Raw genomic sequence first — 19390 nt, forward strand, 5'->3', positions numbered from 1 at the left:
TCATCTTAGCTATTATGACATAATAAAGTACACAGGTTACCAAAATTTATGCTTAAATTAGGCATTACAGTGCACCACAAATCTCTACCACTATAACTTGAAAAATTTAAACCTTTGTCAGCTTCTCAATATCAGATTTTTGTTTTCTGCCAAAACCAGAGTGGAGTCAAACTGAGTCTAGAAAAGGCACATAAAATTTGCATTGTTATGCAATGTTAAACATTTACACATGAAATGGCTTTTGTAGAAAAATGCTTCTTGCGTCACTCCTACAAATATTTAATAACAATTTTAAAACAAACATTTCTGGTATACTGAGGCTAATATTGTACTGTAATAAAAATTATAATTCACGTGAGCCACCAAGGATAGGTTGCATTTAATGCATTATTAAAGCTAATCAGCTTACTATTTATGTTCAGACATGAGGTGAACAGACAAACTGCATATTTTTGATGTTTATTATTAACTGAAACAATCAAATATTAACACAATGATAACACTCATTAGTTTACATAATCATACTTTTACACAGAGATTGCCATTACAATGAATCAAAAAAAAAAATCAACTGTAGTCTGACACAGGACATGGTCACATGTCCTTACACTGGAGTAGTAGTAATATTTTTCATGTAAAAATAACAAGAACAAAAGCAAGTAAAGCATTCACTGAACACGTCTGTGGTACTTTTCTTTGGCAAGAACAGTTCTGAAACATTTTCTAGGAGAAACACAAAATGGATCTTTGATGTTTTGAGAAGCACAGTCCTTTAAAGTAGAAACTTTACATTTTCTTAACAAGTTCAGCATTTTGTCTTTGTCCACTCAATCCCGGCTGTCTACAACAGGTGATGGTAAAGACGTCCCCTTTAATTCCTGGGCTGGAACAAGATCTTCACAGTCGCACATTAATAATTGGAGGCTATTGTAGAAGAGGCACAGGCACTTAAAAGACGTTGACATTGACTAGCATACATTCTGGTACAATAGTCATGCAGTGATACAACTTGGCCAATATGACCCTTGAGGTAATAATTAACATACTGAAGTGCTGAATGAAGCATGGTCTATGTTGATCCAGCCAGTTTTACAGCAACAGACCCTGGTTTTAAATGCGGACTATCGGTGCAACAGTAATAAAAGGGAACCAACTTTAGCATCAGATTGTATATGTACAGTCTTATAGAAATATACACATCTACCAATTAGTCATCTTTTCTACATTGTTGGTTTGTCTTTAGCTATCAAGCGTGTCCACAGCTTTTGCGGGTGAAGGCAAAGCCATCCAGTTTGCATAAACACTATCATTGGCATATCTTGTAAAGACTGGGTTAGTGGCATCATGTCTGTTGAGCGGTACCGGGCTCTTCTCAGGCCAGTTCGGGTATGACATGCCTAAAAACGAGAACATATCATTTTTCTGCACTCAGTGAAAGATAAAAAGTGTGCAGACAGTAAGGCTCTTAAATCAAACTCTATAGTGCCTATCTCCTAAACAATTCCTTATTTGATTCTCAGAGGTATTAAATTATGGCTTCGTATATGCTACATAAAAAAAAAAGATAACATATTTTTATGTTTTTGTAATATACCAAGGTTACAATGTACATGACCTATGACTGCCTCCCTGTAACTGCTCAGAAAAGTAACTGGACAACAACTACAGTAAGTAGCTTATTATGATATTTATTTTTAGTCAGTGTCACTTGAGAGCTGTGTTCAAAAGCCTTACTGTTTCTCTATTCAGCATTGTGGAATCATTATAGATTAAGTGCTAATATACAATAGAAAGTCAGGAAATTTAAGACAATCTGGAATCCAAACCACAGTGAGTGATTGATTCTGCAGGGACCTGTTTCAAATGTTACACACTGTTCCTTCCAATGCAAACAAATAATGAAATAACAATGGAAGTGTGATGAATAGAAAAAAAAAAAACTATGTACAAATTAAATGCAGATGAAGCATGAGTATGAGAGGTGTCATATAAATTAGAAGGAAGAATATATTCAGTATTTACAAATGTAATATTTTTGGTCAGCATTCATGTACATTAGAAGCAGGTCCAAATAAAACAAAAAGAGTCAAGACACAAGATCTTTTTTTCACTAAGCCTCTCATTTACGATGAAATGGGAGATATGTCAGCATGAATCAGCACAAGGCATGCCTATATCACAGTCACACACACTTGACTACGGAAAAGCCAATCACAACTTGCCAAAAAAGAGAGCTTGTGTTGTGTGTCCTGTTTCTAAAATCTAGTAAATGCATGGGAGATTCTACCATAGAGCTTGTTTTCAATCCATGTGGAGGGGAGGGTTCGAGGGAGAGGGGCGTTATTACAGTCCACTAATGGTGTGTCCTCTTCAGAGAGGGCATCGTCGTACAGTAGGGCATCGGCTGGCGTGGACGCCGCCAGGTCCAGGTAATCCTGACAAGAGCAGATGAGGGTGTGATTAGACTGATTAAGGAGGAGAGGAGTCACAACACGTCAAGGCTGAGTGTGCTAAAGGTCAGACTCTTACATTGACTGCAAGAACCTGCAGGCATATGTGAAAAAAACTTTTCATTACACCCAGTGACTTGCCCATTGTCTCTTTTCCTTCTCTTTTGGATAAAAGTGAAGAACTACTGTAAGATGCTGTATTCTGGGATGTCAAATGCTCAATATTTAGCCTAACAATAGCAGCAAGGGCTGGACTGGTATGCTTTGTGATTATGTTGTCCAAGAGCACATTTTAGGATTGCTCTTCAAACACAAATTACGGTATCTCAAGTGTTTGGGGAGGAGTGACAGCTCTTTGAGTGAAGCAGGCACAACATGTGGTTGTGTGTATGTGACTCTAAACAGTGAGCCAACAGCACATGCTGTCCAGCAGAAATGATATGCTGCTCATTCTGGGCTCAATACAAAGCCAAAAGGAGCGGAAAGCTAAAAACTCCAACTGCTAACTGTCAGATCTCAATAATACAACACCGTAGGTTTGTCAAAAATGTGCCAGTAATGCACAGAAAAAGGCTGATTAATAACCTCCACTTAAATATTTCCTGTGGAAGGATATGAATAACTTATTATAATATACTGTATAGCTTCACCATACCCGACTTTTCACCATCATCTTTTCCAGTTCTTTGCTGATGTCTGAGAATGTTGGCCTCTTGTCTGGTTCTTGTTTCCAGCATCGAAGCATGAGGTTATACCTGCAGTTGCACAGTGTGTAAAGTAAGCGTAATTTAATCCTCCCAACAGAGTCATTTTCTGCTACTGACTGTCTAAATGTGCCGGAGTGGAAGGTACAGCACTGAGTACAAATGAGGACATGCTGTAGAGTAATAGAGTGGAACTCACATTTCTTCAGAGCAGTTCTCTGGTCTCTCCATCCTGTAGCCAGTCTTCAGGAGGTTAAAGAGACGTTCAGGAGCGATACCTGGGTATGGATTTCCTCCCAGGGTCACTATTTCCCACAACAGTACGCCAAAGGACCAGCTGGAAGAAAACAAACAAGCTCATTAGAACATTTTTAACCTATGTATTAGATTTGGATGAGATCAATACCACTCTAGTGTCTGTCTGCTAAGAAGCTACAGCCAGGAGCCATTTAGCTTAGCTTAGCTTAGCTTAGCATAAAGGCTGGAAACAGGGGAAAACAGAAAACCAGGCTCTGCTTGAAAGTAATATAATCTAAGGATACCTCTAATGATCATTAATTAATGTTATTTCTAGTTTGTTTAAACCACACAAGTGTAAAACGAACTGATTCCCCCTTAAAATGAATAAGTATATTTCCCATTATGTCAGAGTGTTCCTGTTAAATGATGATTATACTCACACGTCACTTTGTGTAGTGTAAATGTGATCAAACAAAGATTCTATTGCCATCCATTTAACAGGTATACGGCCCTGAAAAACAGCCAAATATATATATATATATTTTAATTTAAAGGATTGCTGTAGATATACTAAACATTCTTATTTATTTAAATTATTTATTTGTTTTTACCTTGCTCCTCTTAACGTAAGAGTCCTCTTCATACACATCTCTGGAAAGGCCAAAGTCTGAGATCTTCATCTTCCGTCCTTCAGCGACGAGCACATTTCGCGCTGCAAGGTCCCTGTGAACAAGCTGTTGGACCAAAGTGCTCATTTAAAGGACCTTTCAGTGCTTGCACAACTAAATGACATTTTAACTGCTCACAGTACACTCATGTCAAAGTGTCTTCGATCTTTCCTCTTCAACTTATTTTTTTAACTTCAAGTCCTTTCAGTGGTTGAGTTTATACTATTTCAAGTTCACCCAGTGTTTAGACTTAAATGATCACTTCATTCAGCCCATACATTTAACCTACAGCTTAAACTTCTTTTAGCACTTTAATTTGGATGTTATTTCAGCTTTTTTTTAGTATTTGTATTTCAACCATATTTGCTTCAATATTTCAACTACAGTATGTCAAATGTTTTTACCGTATCATTTCAGTAGCAAACACAGACACTGTACTTCAGTTTTTCTGCATTTCCTTCAGAAAATATAACCTTTTAATTTGTCAAATACCTTCATCTCAGCCAGATACTGCATGCCTCTGGAGATCTGCCATGCAAAGGAGATCAGGTCACCCATGGTGAGTGCCCTGTCATCTGGGTTCTCCAGGTAGCTGGAGTTTCGGTTGGCTTCTCTGCCCATGTAGCTTGGGCCAACTTTCCGACTCTCACGCAGAAAGTTACGGAGCGACCCATACTTGGCATATTCCACAATCAGATACAATGGTCCTATTCAGAGAAATGCAGCAATTAGACTCCATGTGCAACACACATGCCCCGAGAAAGCAGAGCAAGAGGACTGAGGTCTTACCTTCCTGGCTGCATGCTCCATACATCTTTATGACATGTGGATGGTTGACTTGTTTCAGTAAAGTGAATTCTGACAACAGGTCACGCAGCTCACTGTGCGAGGCGTTTTCTGTTATGGAGGAAGAGCGAGGATTGTAACGATGAAACCATTCATCTTTACAGATGTTCACTCCTCATATATCACCATTACTTCCAGGCTTGTCTGCTCTTTTCCTGGCTTGTCTTACCTTTAAGCATTTTCACAGCCACAGTGGTGTAGCCTGCTTTTCCCTTCAGCCTGAAAGCTGTTGCCTTAACAACTTTTCCAAACTCTCCTTCTCCTAACGTCTTGCCAAGTACAAGGTTTTTACGAGGAAACTCCCACTTTGGATCCTCCTGTTGAAACAACATAGTGGCATTGCTGACTTCTCAATACAGAGGATAAAGAAAGTTGGATTCAGGATAAAAGAAGCAGTTTACAGGTATTTTAAAGGTGTCAGTCTCGATGGATTCCTGCGAGCCCCGGCGTACGTTATTAGCAGGGAAGCTGATGGGATAGGCCTGAGCTGGCCGGCGGAAAGTCATTTCAGCAGAAGCGATCGGAGGCTTGGGCGAGTTCTTGTGGTACCGATGGATGAAGTATGAGGACAGGAGGATAGAGACAACAAAGGAGAGGAGCAGAGCTGTGGCAATGATGGTCTTACACATGTCGTCACATATCGCCTCTGTAGGAGAGGATGTTGCAGAATGTTGTTATTTTTCACAGGAGGGCTATCAATTTCTGGTTCATTATTGAGATGACATGACAAAAGACCTTGTGGAGACTTTATTAACAAGAGCTTGATGTGATTAATGACAGCTCACCCTCAACTCCTTCCTTTTCACAGAAGCATTTCTCAGAGTAGCAGTAGCAGGTTCCATAGCAAGCCTTAATCCCACCCCTCACACCTCGTTCATGACCTCCGATAACAGGTTCTCCTTCAGAGGTAAAACAAATGTCAACATAAAAACAGTCAAAAATGATCTTATTTATAGATCTACATGTTAAACAAAATGCACTTTTACATAGAATTTGTGCAGAACAATCATACTTGTACAATCTTGTGGGCATATTGATATATCTTTGCTTTCCACTGCATCACAAAAGCTATCTGGGCATGTCCGCAGGTCAGGAGAGCAGGTCGAATAATTTTCAGTTATTCCTGAAATATGAACACAAAAGTGAGAAAAGGGTAAGAGGGTAAACATAACCAAATTACAAACAAATGCACATATACAGTATATACAGTATATATGTAGATAATCTGCATTATTATCAAAAAACAAACTTCTAGGTTTGGTTAGCTTGTCTTGATGTAAGTCTGAAATTAAGTCATTAAAGGTGTAAAACAGCAGCCTTTTAAATAAGTGCACTGTAGTGACTTGCTCTTGCCACCATTTGAAGTTGATAGTGCTTGTATTTATCAAAATTCAAACCACATTTTCCATGATTCTTTTTCCTTGCCTTTGCAAAAAGGATGTAACCATAGCATGGATCTGGGCCTTTACCACCACTGAGGAAAACATGTTATCAGTCATGGTCTCATTTGGTTCTAGTTAAACTACTTCAAGGTCTCATAATTAATATGGACATAATTCGGTGAAAAACACAGATTTTATTTGTTTATCATAATTAATTGAATGAAATGTACCTTTCTCTGTGCCTTGCCTCCACTGGCACCTTCCTGTTGTCGCCCCCAGGCCTTGGACAGACTCACAGTCTCCTCGTTGTCTATTCAACGCACAAGATGGGAACTGCTGGCTCTCCTGATTGGCCTTGTTTGCTGCATGCAACAGAGCCAAAAACACAGATAACCAAATCTTTAAAAGACAATAGAGAGAAGGAAAAACTGTAGAAAAGAATTTGTACAAGTTCCTACAGTGGTGCTGAGATATAGGAAGTGAAACACAAACTGTCTCCTAAATATCAGCAAGTAATCACTGTATGGAGATAAGAGTGAACAAACTATTCAAAGATCTTTTGATTCTAAACATGAGAGGAGTGTTTACTAATTAAAGATGGCTAATGATTTGCAGAGATTAGATTATGATGTGAAAAATTAAACCAACTTGCGTACAACTCTTACAGTCTCACCTTCACCATCTAGTAGGATGTGGATCTGTGTGCTGGCCTCCAGCTGTGTGTTCTCCTCCTTAGCTACAACAAGGTACTGCAGGTCCTGGCACTCCAGCCTGTGCAGAGTCTGTGAGTCATTCACATAAAGCAGTCCCCACATCTCATCAGGGGCCTGGGTGATGCTCATGGCTGCGTAGCAGGACTGCACATCAGCAGACATGTTCTTATCTGGCACCTCGAGCCGGTATGTGACAGAGAAGCCATCGAACTGCAGACAGTTTTCCACACAGACTCGTCCAACCTTAGAGGAATGGAAGAAGAGAGTGAAACATCTGAATAACACATGTAGGTAATTTAGGTCGAAGGGAGACATGATACAAACACCTCTTTGAACTGCTGTGTTACAGAGACACAATTTTGACTGAGCCAGCAGGTGGCAGTTTCTCAGTGAGTCAGCACACTAATATTTTTATGATGGTAAAATGGCTACAGTTTCCATATAATGAATAGAATGAACACAGTTTATAACATTCCAGAATGGGATGGGCCATTAAATCATTGCAGCCTAAACTTTGATGCATTTTGCAATTCTGGAAACTTAAATGACATCAGTGCAGGTATTGCACTGTAATCATTGCACATACATTACTACACTCTCAGAAATGAAAATGCTGTCTTGGTCCCATTAAATGCGATTACCAAGCAAGCAGCCATTTTGAAACGTCAGAACTCCTGTTGTGATGGACACACCCTCCACAATTAAGACACTACTAGAAAGGCCAGGATATCATGTACTGCATGGTTACTTAAATGCAGAAGAGAGCTGCATGTCCCAGAGGATACAAATTAATTCCTGGATCTCAGGAGGTTCTAAACTTGTGTCTAGTGACAAGAGACAATTTTTAACTAAAAGTACTGCAACTCTGGAAGATTCCCCCTTAATCTATATGAGTAATGGAGCCTCATTATAAGCTATGCCTGTGTAACATTTCTACACAGATGAGGTTGTAGAGTACCAACTCTGTTTACAAGCAAGGGCCCAGTCTCAGAAACAAGCTGGTTTGAGCAAATGTTGCCCCCAACCCCACACAGATATTTCTAGTCCTACTACAAGACAAATCTGTCCCAGTGTGCCCAATGTAACAATATGAATCAAACAAAAAAAATTGTTGGTAAACCTGCCAGAAGCCTAAACAGTGCATTAGTGAGCAAACACTAGAATGTCATTTTTTGGGGCATTGAATTGACCCCCTCTTTCAACTGGGCAACTCTGATATAAACTTTGATAGAGGGAACAGCTTTTTTGGAGTCATATCTTTGACACTCTGCAATCTAGGCTACTTAATGACAGGAAGACCACATGCTCTGTGTGTATTTGGCATGTGTTATACTCTGAAGGAAGTGTGCAGATGTTCTGTCCTTTCTTATGCCCATCAGTTAGACTGAGAAACAATGTTTATTATTGCTTTTGAAAATGTCTACCTAATCTTTAAGCCAGCTGCGGATAGGGAATAATGGATTTGTATGGTAAGTAGTCATGTGTACCTGTGCATAAACAGAAGCTCTGCGTGTTACTGTGAACACATGTGTAATGTTGGCAAAGTGGATGTGGACCGGTAAGATGGTAACATTGAAGTGCAGCAACACTGTTCTCTCTAGGCCAGGATAGGTGGTGTCATTGACTTGGTAGTCCAGCTGCACGGTGCAGCTCTCATTCACATACAGGTTCCTCTTCAGGACAAGCTCTATAATCAAGAAATAAACATGAAAATATGGCTACAGTCTTCATAAAACTAGTTCAATTTAGTAGCCCCTAGATTACTTACGGTAGTTATGGACGGTCTCTCGAATGCCACCATGAGCAGCGGTCTTTTCACTGAAGAAGCCTTTTATATCGAATGCTTCCTTTATCCATGTTTCAGTATTAAGCAGGGTCCCCACATATCTATTGTGACTCTGGTCTATGGGATAGATAGGGGTTAAATCCCTGTCAAAGATGAACAAGGCTCCATAAGAGCCACCCTGGAAGAAAGCAAGCAAGAAAGAAATTGTTTCTAGCTGATGTGTAGGCTGGAGTTATAAAGTGCCAAAAAATGGACGGAAGATCCCAGAATAATAATAATAATAATAAATAAAGAACAGAAAAACATAGTGTGGATGCCTTTCAGCATCCACACAATAATAAAGTAAAGAAGAAAAAAATGAACTAACACTTTGTCTACAGAACAATCAAAATTGATCAGTGTTATATTAGTCTTCTCACCTTTGTCCGGTTGAAGCTGATGATAACATCTGCTGTGTCTGTTCCATTCACATATGGCGCGTTATCGTCCTCATCGTTGACAAAAACATCCAGTGAAGTCTCCACCTTGGTGATGAGCATCTCTGTTTGTATTGTGCAAACTAGCAGTAGTCTGTAGCGTTCACTCTCCTCTCTGTCCAGCGGAGCAGTCACCACCAACTCTGTAGTGTTGTCATTTACAGCAAATGGTGCTGGGGTATCTGTAAACCAGAGTCAGAGCTCATATGGATGCAGTTTAACCTTTACTGAACACTGTACCACTGTGGCTACAATGACCTTATCAGCAATGTGCTTTATACAGTCTTTACCTAAAATTTGCTAACACTAGCTGACATTAGTCACCATAAGCTACTGGTCATAGCAGACCAAGTAAGAGTGTCGTAGTAGCACCCCTGATTGTACTGAATCGAGCAATGAAGCATTTTATGTCTTATGAATTCAACTATTTATTTGTAAGAGAAAAAATTATTGCTTCTTTTTTCAAAAAGTTACAAGGTCTTTCTTTAACGATTCTAACCTGATTCCACATTGTAAGAGATGGTGTAGTTGGGGCAGACATTGAGTCTGGTCAGACGTCGGAGTTGTCGCAAGGCCCCGGGGAACCTGTTCTCTGTGATGTGTGGGTTGGAGGAGTCTTTGTGTGGGAAGCATAGTTCCTTCTTATCTGTCTGAGCGCACTGTGGTAACGTGGTGTTGACAAAGTCCAGGGTGATCCGTGATCCGCTCACGCACTGGGGCTTCTTGGAGATGTAAGGCAAAACCATGGCATGCAGGACCAACTTATTCACAGACCATGAATGCTGATCTGATGAGACGCACAGCCAAAACAAAAGCAAGAGGCATTTTAATCACAGACAGTGCTTTTTTTTTTTGCCTGTATGCAATTACATTTTGAGCCTGAAGGCAGAAACCTGAACACAGAGCCAAAGCAAAATTGGTATGCAAAGAGCATAAACAAGAACCTAATTTACTTTCATGTGTACAGGATACCTGGCACTGACATGGGAATATACATCACAGTGAAATAGGTTGAACACAACTCACGTAGCAAGGCAAAGTCGCTCTCCTCCAGGTTTTTGTTCAGGGACAGTATTCCAGTGTTGATGTCCATGTGGAACCAGGAGCTATAGGGTGGACGTCTGAAAGCATTCAACACGCACAGGTAGAAATGTGGCCGCTCAGAGTTACTGTCGAGCATGGCATGAACCTGGAGGATCGGTGTATTTGCTGGCTGGCCAACATACACCGTCTCAGTGTATTCATTCTGAGGGAAGTACAGCCCTGTCGCTCCTGCAGAAAGAAGACAGATACTTAAAGTGAATATTCCCTTTAAGAAAAACATTGGTAGCTGATAAATAAGGCCTGATACTGCTGCTGAGTCTTATTACTGAGGAGGATCAAAGCAGTTATCAGACATCTGCTGGATATTTAACTGTTGCAACAGCACCCTGGTACAATGCTGTCTGGCCACTGAATGGAAATTAACACATACATGGAAAACGACAGGTTCCATTTCTTTCTCCTCTGATGTGTCTGTATCTCTCCTGTTAGCGGAAATTGAAATGAGGGCTCAAATGACATGTGTGCAGCTCTTTAAATGAATTTCTCATCTGGTCAATGACATGTGGTTTCCGATTCTCCTTGTGTTCACCTTGAGAAGTTTAATTACATGGGATAACATGATATGGAATCATTACCTACCAGAGGGGAGTATGGGCTGGGTATGTATATATGTATATATGTATGTGTGTGCTGGGGGTAATCCATAAAGAGCTATAGCGGGCTGTATGTTTTACAGGAAAATGGAGATGTGAGTGTCCCTCCTGTAATTATATCCCTGTTATGTTCCCCTTTGATGATGGTAGGCGACCATTTAGGGAACGCACTAATGTTATTAGCAGACAGCTAAACAAGATTTTCTATTTCTGTTGGTGCAGTTGAGGACTGGGATCCGGTTTCAGACATTGATTTAATTTTGCGATGTTTGGATGACAAGAGGCCGAGCTGATGGATAAAACGTGGCCGTCCTTCCTGAAGGATGGAGATACACTCAAGAAGGCTGCAGTCCTTTTTATTAAATGTGTTCCTGGGACAAAAACAAACAGCAGGCTACTTGTTTGTTAATCCTGCTGGGATGGTGAGAGTCAGTTTCATGACTGCTAACATTTTAGGGATGATTTCCCATTTGCCATATCTATCACAACCAAATTAGTGCCACTCATGCTCCTACTTGGAAAATGTACTGATAATATACTTATTTGCCTAAACTCCTCACTGTATGTTTTGTGCACAGTCTGCCTGACAACACACAAAATTCTTCAGTGCTGCTGTCAAAACTGGATCAAAACTACTGCTTGATAAGATATTTTTAAATAGATGAGATCGTATGGATTGATTTTTAATGCAAGTTTTAGTACACTCAGTAACAGAATCAAATTTTTTTCACATCTACTGGGAAAAACAAATGAAGCAAAAGACTGGCAAGGGTTTAAAAACATGAAAATAATATGAGAATTCTCATTTACATTCTTTCTTAAAAGCACTGCAATACATCATTCACCAATTTAATTTTTCTTCAACTACTGTTTCTACTGAACTTGAGTCTTTTGGAGAAAATACGTTAGTTGCAGCAAAGGATGCAAAATGTTCCTATAATTAAAATGAAACAATGTACTTCTTTTAATGTAATAATATAGTACAGTGATATTGATCCATGGGAGGCAGAAACAAAATGGTTAAAATCAAGTGGATAGCCTCAGTATTAAAACATGATATATATAGGAACTGTTAAATATTATGAAACCATTTCAAATGTGCCTGTCAGCAATACATAAGGTCTGAATTTGCTGGAAGCAACTTCAATAATGACATGAGGAGGAGTTATAAAGGCAAAATCACAAAGTGCATGATGATTTTATGTGAGAAAATATGGGGAGTGCAACTCAAGACACTTGTGCAGTCTCAGTGTAGGTCTCCATCTGTATACCGAAAATGACCATTGGAGGGAGACATTATCATACTGACACAGGCCCAAACCATCAGAGTGGAAAACTGCTCCTTAGTATTTATCATAATACAGTACATCATTACACTAATTCCTGTACTATTTTAATCAAATTAAACATCCTGTATTCATTTGTATTTTTAACAAGCTTGAAAAATACTATATGCTATAGCCTATTATTAGATAAATAAAAAAAAAGAATTTAATCTACACAACCCTGCCATCAAGCAAACAGAAAAGATAACAGCAGGTCTTCAAATAAAACTAGAAGGTCCAATGTGTTAACCAGTGAGAACTATACACATTAATGAATGCTGGCCTTGGCTTGAAGCCACGGTGGCAGGACCCTCTACAACACAATTTGTTTATATCACTCAAAATTCAATTTCTTTCCAGGACTGAAGCCAACAGAAAGCAAGCAGTTTATATCAAAACTAATTAATTGAATGGATCAAACAGGCTTCTCTTTGCAAATGGCATCTTTGGTCAGTGAAGCCATGATGATGATTTTCCAAAGCATGACTCATTACCTTCCCTGAATGATGCACCAGAATGACAGAAATACAGATCACATTGATATTTCACCAAGCATGGGTGATGATTTTAAACCATGAAATGCAGTACACATCTTATTTCAATTCTGCATCTTGGGAACACTGCAACATGTTTTAGATTTTGACATATAGATGGATAAAAATCTGTTTTTTGAACAGCCTTGAACCACTATAACACCAACTGTATAAACATTAGCATCATAAGCAGAGCTTTTACAGCCTTCACGCATCTATAAAAGAGATGCTGAGCTGCCACATACATTTCATCAAAAGCTTAAATAAGTCATTTTTCAAACAAAGCCAGTGTTTGAACCGACGGATTCTCATAGAAATCCATGTTTACAGTAGATCTCATGTACTGTTGAACAGTTGGACAGTGAACCTAAACTTGTAATGTATAATGTATCAATGGTGGAAAACCCTCTCACTCATCTAGGCACATATGCTTTTCCTGCTTGTCTTTGATGACTCCAGTTTCCTTGAGGTAATAATAATGCGACCATTTTGTCTTGTATTTTAACTGTGGAAGGACAAAAAGGACAAAAGCCTATCACAGAATCTGAAACCACGTGTTCAGTCAGCCACAGACCACAGTGTGTCTAGGACTGGTCAAAGCTGATAGGGTGGGACGCCCTGTTCGTCGTCCCAGACAAAGACAGGAACTCAATTAGCTCAGTGCGTGCTTTGGCTGATAGATTTAGTAGCGATGAGCTCATGTGCTGGAGTAAGACTCAAGCTTTCTAAAGTAAATCTGTGGAAGTGAAACAAAACGTGGATCTCCCACCCAGATGTCCTCACTGAGCATCCTTGTCAACAGCATGTCAGATCAGGAAAAGTGACCCAACCTGGCTGCTGTATGATTCATTGCCTCACTAATCTTAGGCTGGACCTCCTGCAGTGCCCTCTGTTTCCCAAGGTCAGCATGTAACAACCCATCAGAAAGGCAGTGTATCTGGCAGCAGACCAGTCAATAACCATGCTAATCAACGATGATGCTGATTGTTTTCCACTGATGAGACAGACAGGGAAAATAGCTGATGGCTGCATGTGTATAATCACCTCTGCTGGACATAATATGGACCCATTTGTTTAGTTGCATGACCTCTGAAATATTACATCTACCGATGGGTTTAATTTCACAGCCAGCTCAACAATTTGCTCCTTCAATATCAACATTTTCAAATAATACATCATCTATTACAAAGTAACTGTATCCAGCGGCACTAAGGAGCTTTTTACCCAGTTATATCATGGTGATGTAAACACAATAAAAATTACAATCACTCTGAAACCGGTCATGAATACTCTGCAGACAAAGATGTAACAGTTATGGGAATGATTCTCTTCAAGGATTCAATTAACTAAAAAGGTGCACATTGAGCTATAATTCCACTTAAGAAGGCTATTATTTATCATAACAACTTGAAATCTCTCCCTCTTGGTTTCCTGTGCTAGTATGCACAATTGCTTCATCATAACAAACTGGATCCAGAACCTGAATCTAATATAGTTCTATTGTGATGCTTTCAATCTCAAAACAATGAGATGTAATAAGGAAAGAAAGTCATTTCCTGTCATGATGACACAGTAATCAAACTTTTCATCAGAGTAATATGATATCTGATCTCAGTTTGTAGGAGGCAGTCGACTCCAGGTAGATTACTCAGTTTACCGTGCTGCATACCGTAACATAATAAATTACCCCATAATGTAATCCAGTTAGCCCTCAGAGAATACAAGAGCTAAGATCCAATGAAACATGTTCATCAGTCATCAAGAAATCTAATAGAACATCTCCTTAGGGTTTAGCTACAAGTACAAATTCAGTTTAAGCATTCCTCTGGGTTGATAGTGGCATCAAATATTGAACACGTGGTACATTATAGAAGCCCAGACTGAGTTTTATGCAATAGTCATTAGACTGTGTTGAAAAAACAGCTCTATCCTCATCAGAGTGGTAGTAAAAAGCCTTTTGATTCCCTGACATATACACAGAGGCAGGCAAAGACTGTAACTCTTTGTGGCAAAATAAAATAAAACTAGAACTACAGTACTGCTTTGCAGTTGTATGCCAATCAGTCAAATTCACAGAAATGATACAGATGTGATGTCTCTGACATATGACATCACATCTGACATATGACCACCAAAATCTATTCAGTTCATCCTTGAATTCACATGGACGTTTGTACCAAATTTGAAGAAATCCTCTCATTTCTGAGATATTGCTTTCACAAGAAAGGGACAAATGTGAGGTCACGGTGACCGTGATCTTGACCACTGACCACCAAAATTCATTGCATAGGTAGATATTGTGCCCACAACAATCTGCTGGGCGGACTACCTGTCAGGATTTTGTCCTGCCTGTTTCCGGTCTTGTGCTTTTATTTTGACAACTTCTTGTTTTAACCATATCACAGCTATGGACTTTTTACTTTAATCAACACTCATTGCTTACACCTGTTTTCACCCCATTAAAAGCAGCTTTCCAACCACTGGAAAGCTGCCAGATTGTTCTAGAGTCCAGCTCTGACTTTCCAGCATTTATTCTTGTGCCTGACTCTCTAGTTCTGATCCCAGATTGCTTGTTTGACCACCGTACCTTGCCTTATCCCCCCAGATTCTGACTGCCTGCTGTGTAGCGACCCTCGGATACCTCCTCACTGACCTTGCGATTGTGGATCCCTCGGCTGTGTGTGTTTGCCGGTAGTGACCTTGGACTGTAGTATTGACCCAATTTTGATTTCTGGACTTTTGTTCTGTTTGTTTTATTTGGCAAGTAAAGAGACTATCCTCTACGTGTGTTCGTCTGGCATTATAATTGAGTTCACCACAGACACTATTTGGCAGCTTCACTCGCCAAACCTGATGCTACCTCAAAACATAATGCCTCTGGCTGCAGCTATTGCCTGCGTGGATGCATAATAATTTGTATTTGCGGGACTCATTAAGATAACTAGATGCTTGATTTTGAGAATCAAGAACTTTCTGACCAATGCTCACATTTTTACTTGTTGGTACACTATTTGCTCTAATTAACAGCATCCAAACAAGGAGCATATTTGATTGACACTACCAAAAGAAACAGATGCTTCACATATTTAAGGACATCTTAAACACAAAGTACAACTTGAATGGAATTAATTTTGCAGATATTTGCTCATGTACTAAAGTACTTTCAGAGTTTCTGGTGCTGGCAGGTGGTGCAAGGCAGTAGAAAAATTATTTCTGACGTGTTTACCCACTTCAGTAAAATGAAGGATCAAACAAATGGACAGGGAGGGTTGCCAGGGTGGAGCTGGTGGAAGAGGGGCACACGGAAACATTCTCTTTCTGATAAGCAACAACGTGGTTTATGGGAAACCAGGTTTGAATTAAAAGGCTGGACTTACTGGAATTGGAATTTGGACTGGAAAAATTTCCCACTACAGGTTTTGTTTTTACCAGTTGCAATAACTGAAAATAAGATTTTCATGCCTGAAGTGGGCAAACACTACCTTCACTCACATTCAGCTCTACAGTATCACACAGGCCGTGTGGATTCAAACGAGCTAAGCTTGTTTCATTCATTGTCGTAAATGTTGGGTTAAGCACAGCATGCACTGCTAGCTAGGCAACTGGAAAATAACTTGTCAATGCCCATGTGAAATGAGAGGACTAAATGCCCCGAGGGCAAAATTTCAATCAATGTCTCCTTGTCCTTTCACCACAGCAAATTAAATTCTTCCCATGCATGAGGGTGAAGTGTGACCCTGAGCTGACTAGAGGATCAGGGAGAGAGCTTTGACAGGTAGGAGCAGCATCCATACAATGCCAGCAGCAGCAGAGTTAAAATGCTGGTCCAGTTTGGTCAAAACCTTAAGGGGCGATGCATTTTTACCAACATTTTTGTGATTCAAAATTGCATATGTTTGAAGAAAGGAGGGGCTATAACAGAACTTTGAAAGAATGAAACTGCATCACTCCTCTGATTCTGATAAAACTTGCAAACTTAACAGGAGGTACAGTATCAGCTGCATTTGTGGCAGGCAGCCTGTTTACTGATGCTATTTAAGTTGTTTTTGGAGTTTTTAGTTTTAAAAAAAGGAGACAGTATCTTTGATTTATTTTGTATTTTATTCTATTTAAGCTTTCATAAAATTTGCAGCTGATTGTCTTTTCAGGGGCTGGGAGGCTCAGGGTGAGATGGGCATAGGCCAAATGTCTGTGGTTTTGTATCACATAGTGATATTGTATGATTTAATTTAAAAGAAAAAATACAGAACACTAAAAAAATTAAGTGCCATAAACAGAGATGAGAATCTAATTCCTTTTTTTGTTTGTTTGTTTTTTTTGCTGAAAAACTATCATATTTTTTTATGAAGACCCAAAGAGAAGCATTGCTGTTTGCAAGATTTATTCTAAAAGATCTTCTCTGCAGTAAAGAATTTGCATCATGGTATTTGCCAGTTATACTAAAAGAGATGTATTGACAGCAAAAGTGGAAAATTGACAAGATGTATAATGTATCTATAGGCAACACAAGACAGAAGCTCTACTAACTCATGTAATGTAATAAGGAACTATATCAAATAGCAGCATGTATCAAATGAGAATTATAGGTCTGGTCCTTTTCTAAAGCAAAAGATGCTAATGACAATGTTTGTTCTAATGCATGGGGAAGGAGGAACAGCTAAAGAGGCTGCAAACATGGCTTCCTCTGGGATGGTGGGGCATCAGTGATGATTACCAGTTGGTTAAGGTTTAACGGCCAGAGGGCAAGGCAGGGTCAAAGATACAGCAGCAAGGTCATGGTGGAAGATAAACGAATCAATGCTTTTATGTGAAAACATCTGGGGCTCCTCCTGTGGAAGTGACGGATTACACACGAATGTCTGTTAAAAGGATTTGGCTACTTTTAATAAACGCTTTCACCAGCTACTACTGAGTGTGAGCTCCAAATATTTGATATACTGCAAAACTGCCAACTTGTTCTTTAGGCCTTCATCCCTTACTCGAATCATTAGCCAGCATCCATTTGAATAAATGAAATGAATCAAAGGGAATTTCAACAGGCTCTCTAAATGCAAAATAAACTCCATGTGTTTCTTCCTAACCTTCAAATATAAATTCTAACAGAGCCATGGCTAATCAAAAGACTTCAGTGCCTTTCATAAAAGAATGCTCAAAACCTTCTTTACATCCAAGCAGCAACTAACTCCATTATTACTAACTACATAACCAAAGAGGCCTGGTGCCTCTTTCAGTTCACTCTAATCTAACTGTTCAGGGCAATGCTACAGCCACATTTAAAAATGCTGATTACTCTTAGGGAACAGGAATTGTCAATTTCCTTTGTTTAATTACCTCAACAAGAAACACACATGCTAATCAGTAACCTATAACCTGGAGCAGTGACAATGCATATTTCCAAACACTCAGCACTGCAATGTATGTTTTTCACAACCTAAACTAACAATGAAGCCATTTCTACAATAGGTTCAATGACTTGTAGTTTGATGAAAAGTCACATTAGAGGGTACGTGATACAAAAAGGGCACCACAGCGTGATTGAACTGCCTAGAATTTAAGCATTTCAAATCTTTTCATGAGAGCAGGAGATGTTGTACTGTTAATGGTGTCAACAGTCAGAGCAAAAATGAGACAAAATTCACAGCTTCAAAATATGCAACAAAATCAATTTGATGTGTAATTTTTCATGGCAGTAATGTTCAGCCTGCAATCTGAACGCTGTGTGTACTTGTATAACAGGTGATATTTTCCTAAAGAAAACAAACAGTCTGTGTTTGCCCAGAGATAGGTGCAGCTGCTGCACACCTGCCTGTGGATCACCTCTCCTCCTCACGGAACAAGTGTAGGTCTTTTGTTACAGCAAACAGGCAGGTGATGGGCGCTGTGTTTTGCTGGGTGAAACTTCATCACCTGCTCAATTACCATCGTGTCCTTGACGCAAGACATCAAACTATAAATATCAGGAGAAATGCCTGCTTCAGTGATGCAGAGCACAGCAAAACTGACATGGAAGGTGTGTGACATAGAAGCATCATATTTAGCTACTGTGTATGTGATGTGACTCCACATCTCCACTGTCTGTCACAATGAAAAATAATCAAAGAACATTACGCACACAACTGTGGCACCTTCAAATTTTCATTAATCGTTTTCTGCAGAAAACAGCTCCCTTGGGTGGTTACGTAGTTTACAGATAAACCCACTATAGCACTGACCCATTCACATCAAAGTAATTCAATTCTGTATCTATGATGAGCTCTGATAGTAAGACTAAAGTAAAAAAAAAAAAATCCATGAATTCCACACCATGGCCTATATTTGTCACCTTTAACATACTTGCTGCAGACTGAGGTTTGCACACTCCTGAGCTATGACAGATTTTTTAAATATAGACTACATGGGTGGACAGTGTTGGTACAGTTGGGCTCTGGTATTGTGAATGGGATTATAATATTATGATATATGGCTGCATTCATTTGCCTCTAAGTCTCACTGTGCCATGCCACGCATAATAGCCAGCAGCACAATGCGAGTATCACTTTCTGCAGCGTAAAGCAGTGCTGGCAGTGATCC

At 39.5% G+C, this 19390-nt stretch overlaps 1 protein-coding gene across 1 annotated transcript in view; it reads right to left on the reverse strand.

Moving 5' to 3' along the window:
- Positions 1-490: 490 nt before the first annotated feature.
- ret (ret proto-oncogene receptor tyrosine kinase) overlaps positions 491-19390 on the reverse strand; it is a 19462-nt gene continuing 562 nt past the window's right edge. The window contains exons 2-20 of the mRNA XM_020597016.1: positions 10292-10537; positions 9765-10052; positions 9209-9447; positions 8772-8967; positions 8491-8690; positions 6964-7246; positions 6521-6652; positions 5921-6031; positions 5694-5807; positions 5310-5554; positions 5078-5225; positions 4852-4959; positions 4555-4769; positions 4006-4128; positions 3835-3905; positions 3354-3491; positions 3106-3205; positions 2288-2435; positions 491-1397 (exon numbers count right to left, since the gene is read on the reverse strand). Coding sequence (XP_020452672.1) covers positions 1240-1397; positions 2288-2435; positions 3106-3205; positions 3354-3491; positions 3835-3905; positions 4006-4128; positions 4555-4769; positions 4852-4959; positions 5078-5225; positions 5310-5554; positions 5694-5807; positions 5921-6031; positions 6521-6652; positions 6964-7246; positions 8491-8690; positions 8772-8967; positions 9209-9447; positions 9765-10052; positions 10292-10537 — 3263 coding nt within the window. The 3' untranslated portion in view covers positions 491-1239. The remainder of the gene's footprint in view (positions 1398-2287; positions 2436-3105; positions 3206-3353; positions 3492-3834; positions 3906-4005; positions 4129-4554; positions 4770-4851; positions 4960-5077; positions 5226-5309; positions 5555-5693; positions 5808-5920; positions 6032-6520; positions 6653-6963; positions 7247-8490; positions 8691-8771; positions 8968-9208; positions 9448-9764; positions 10053-10291; positions 10538-19390) is intronic.

This window comes from Monopterus albus, unplaced genomic scaffold (assembly GCF_001952655.1).
Source record: "Monopterus albus unplaced genomic scaffold, M_albus_1.0 scaffold3.1, whole genome shotgun sequence".
In the NCBI taxonomy this organism is placed as follows: Eukaryota; Metazoa; Chordata; class Actinopteri; order Synbranchiformes; family Synbranchidae; genus Monopterus; species Monopterus albus.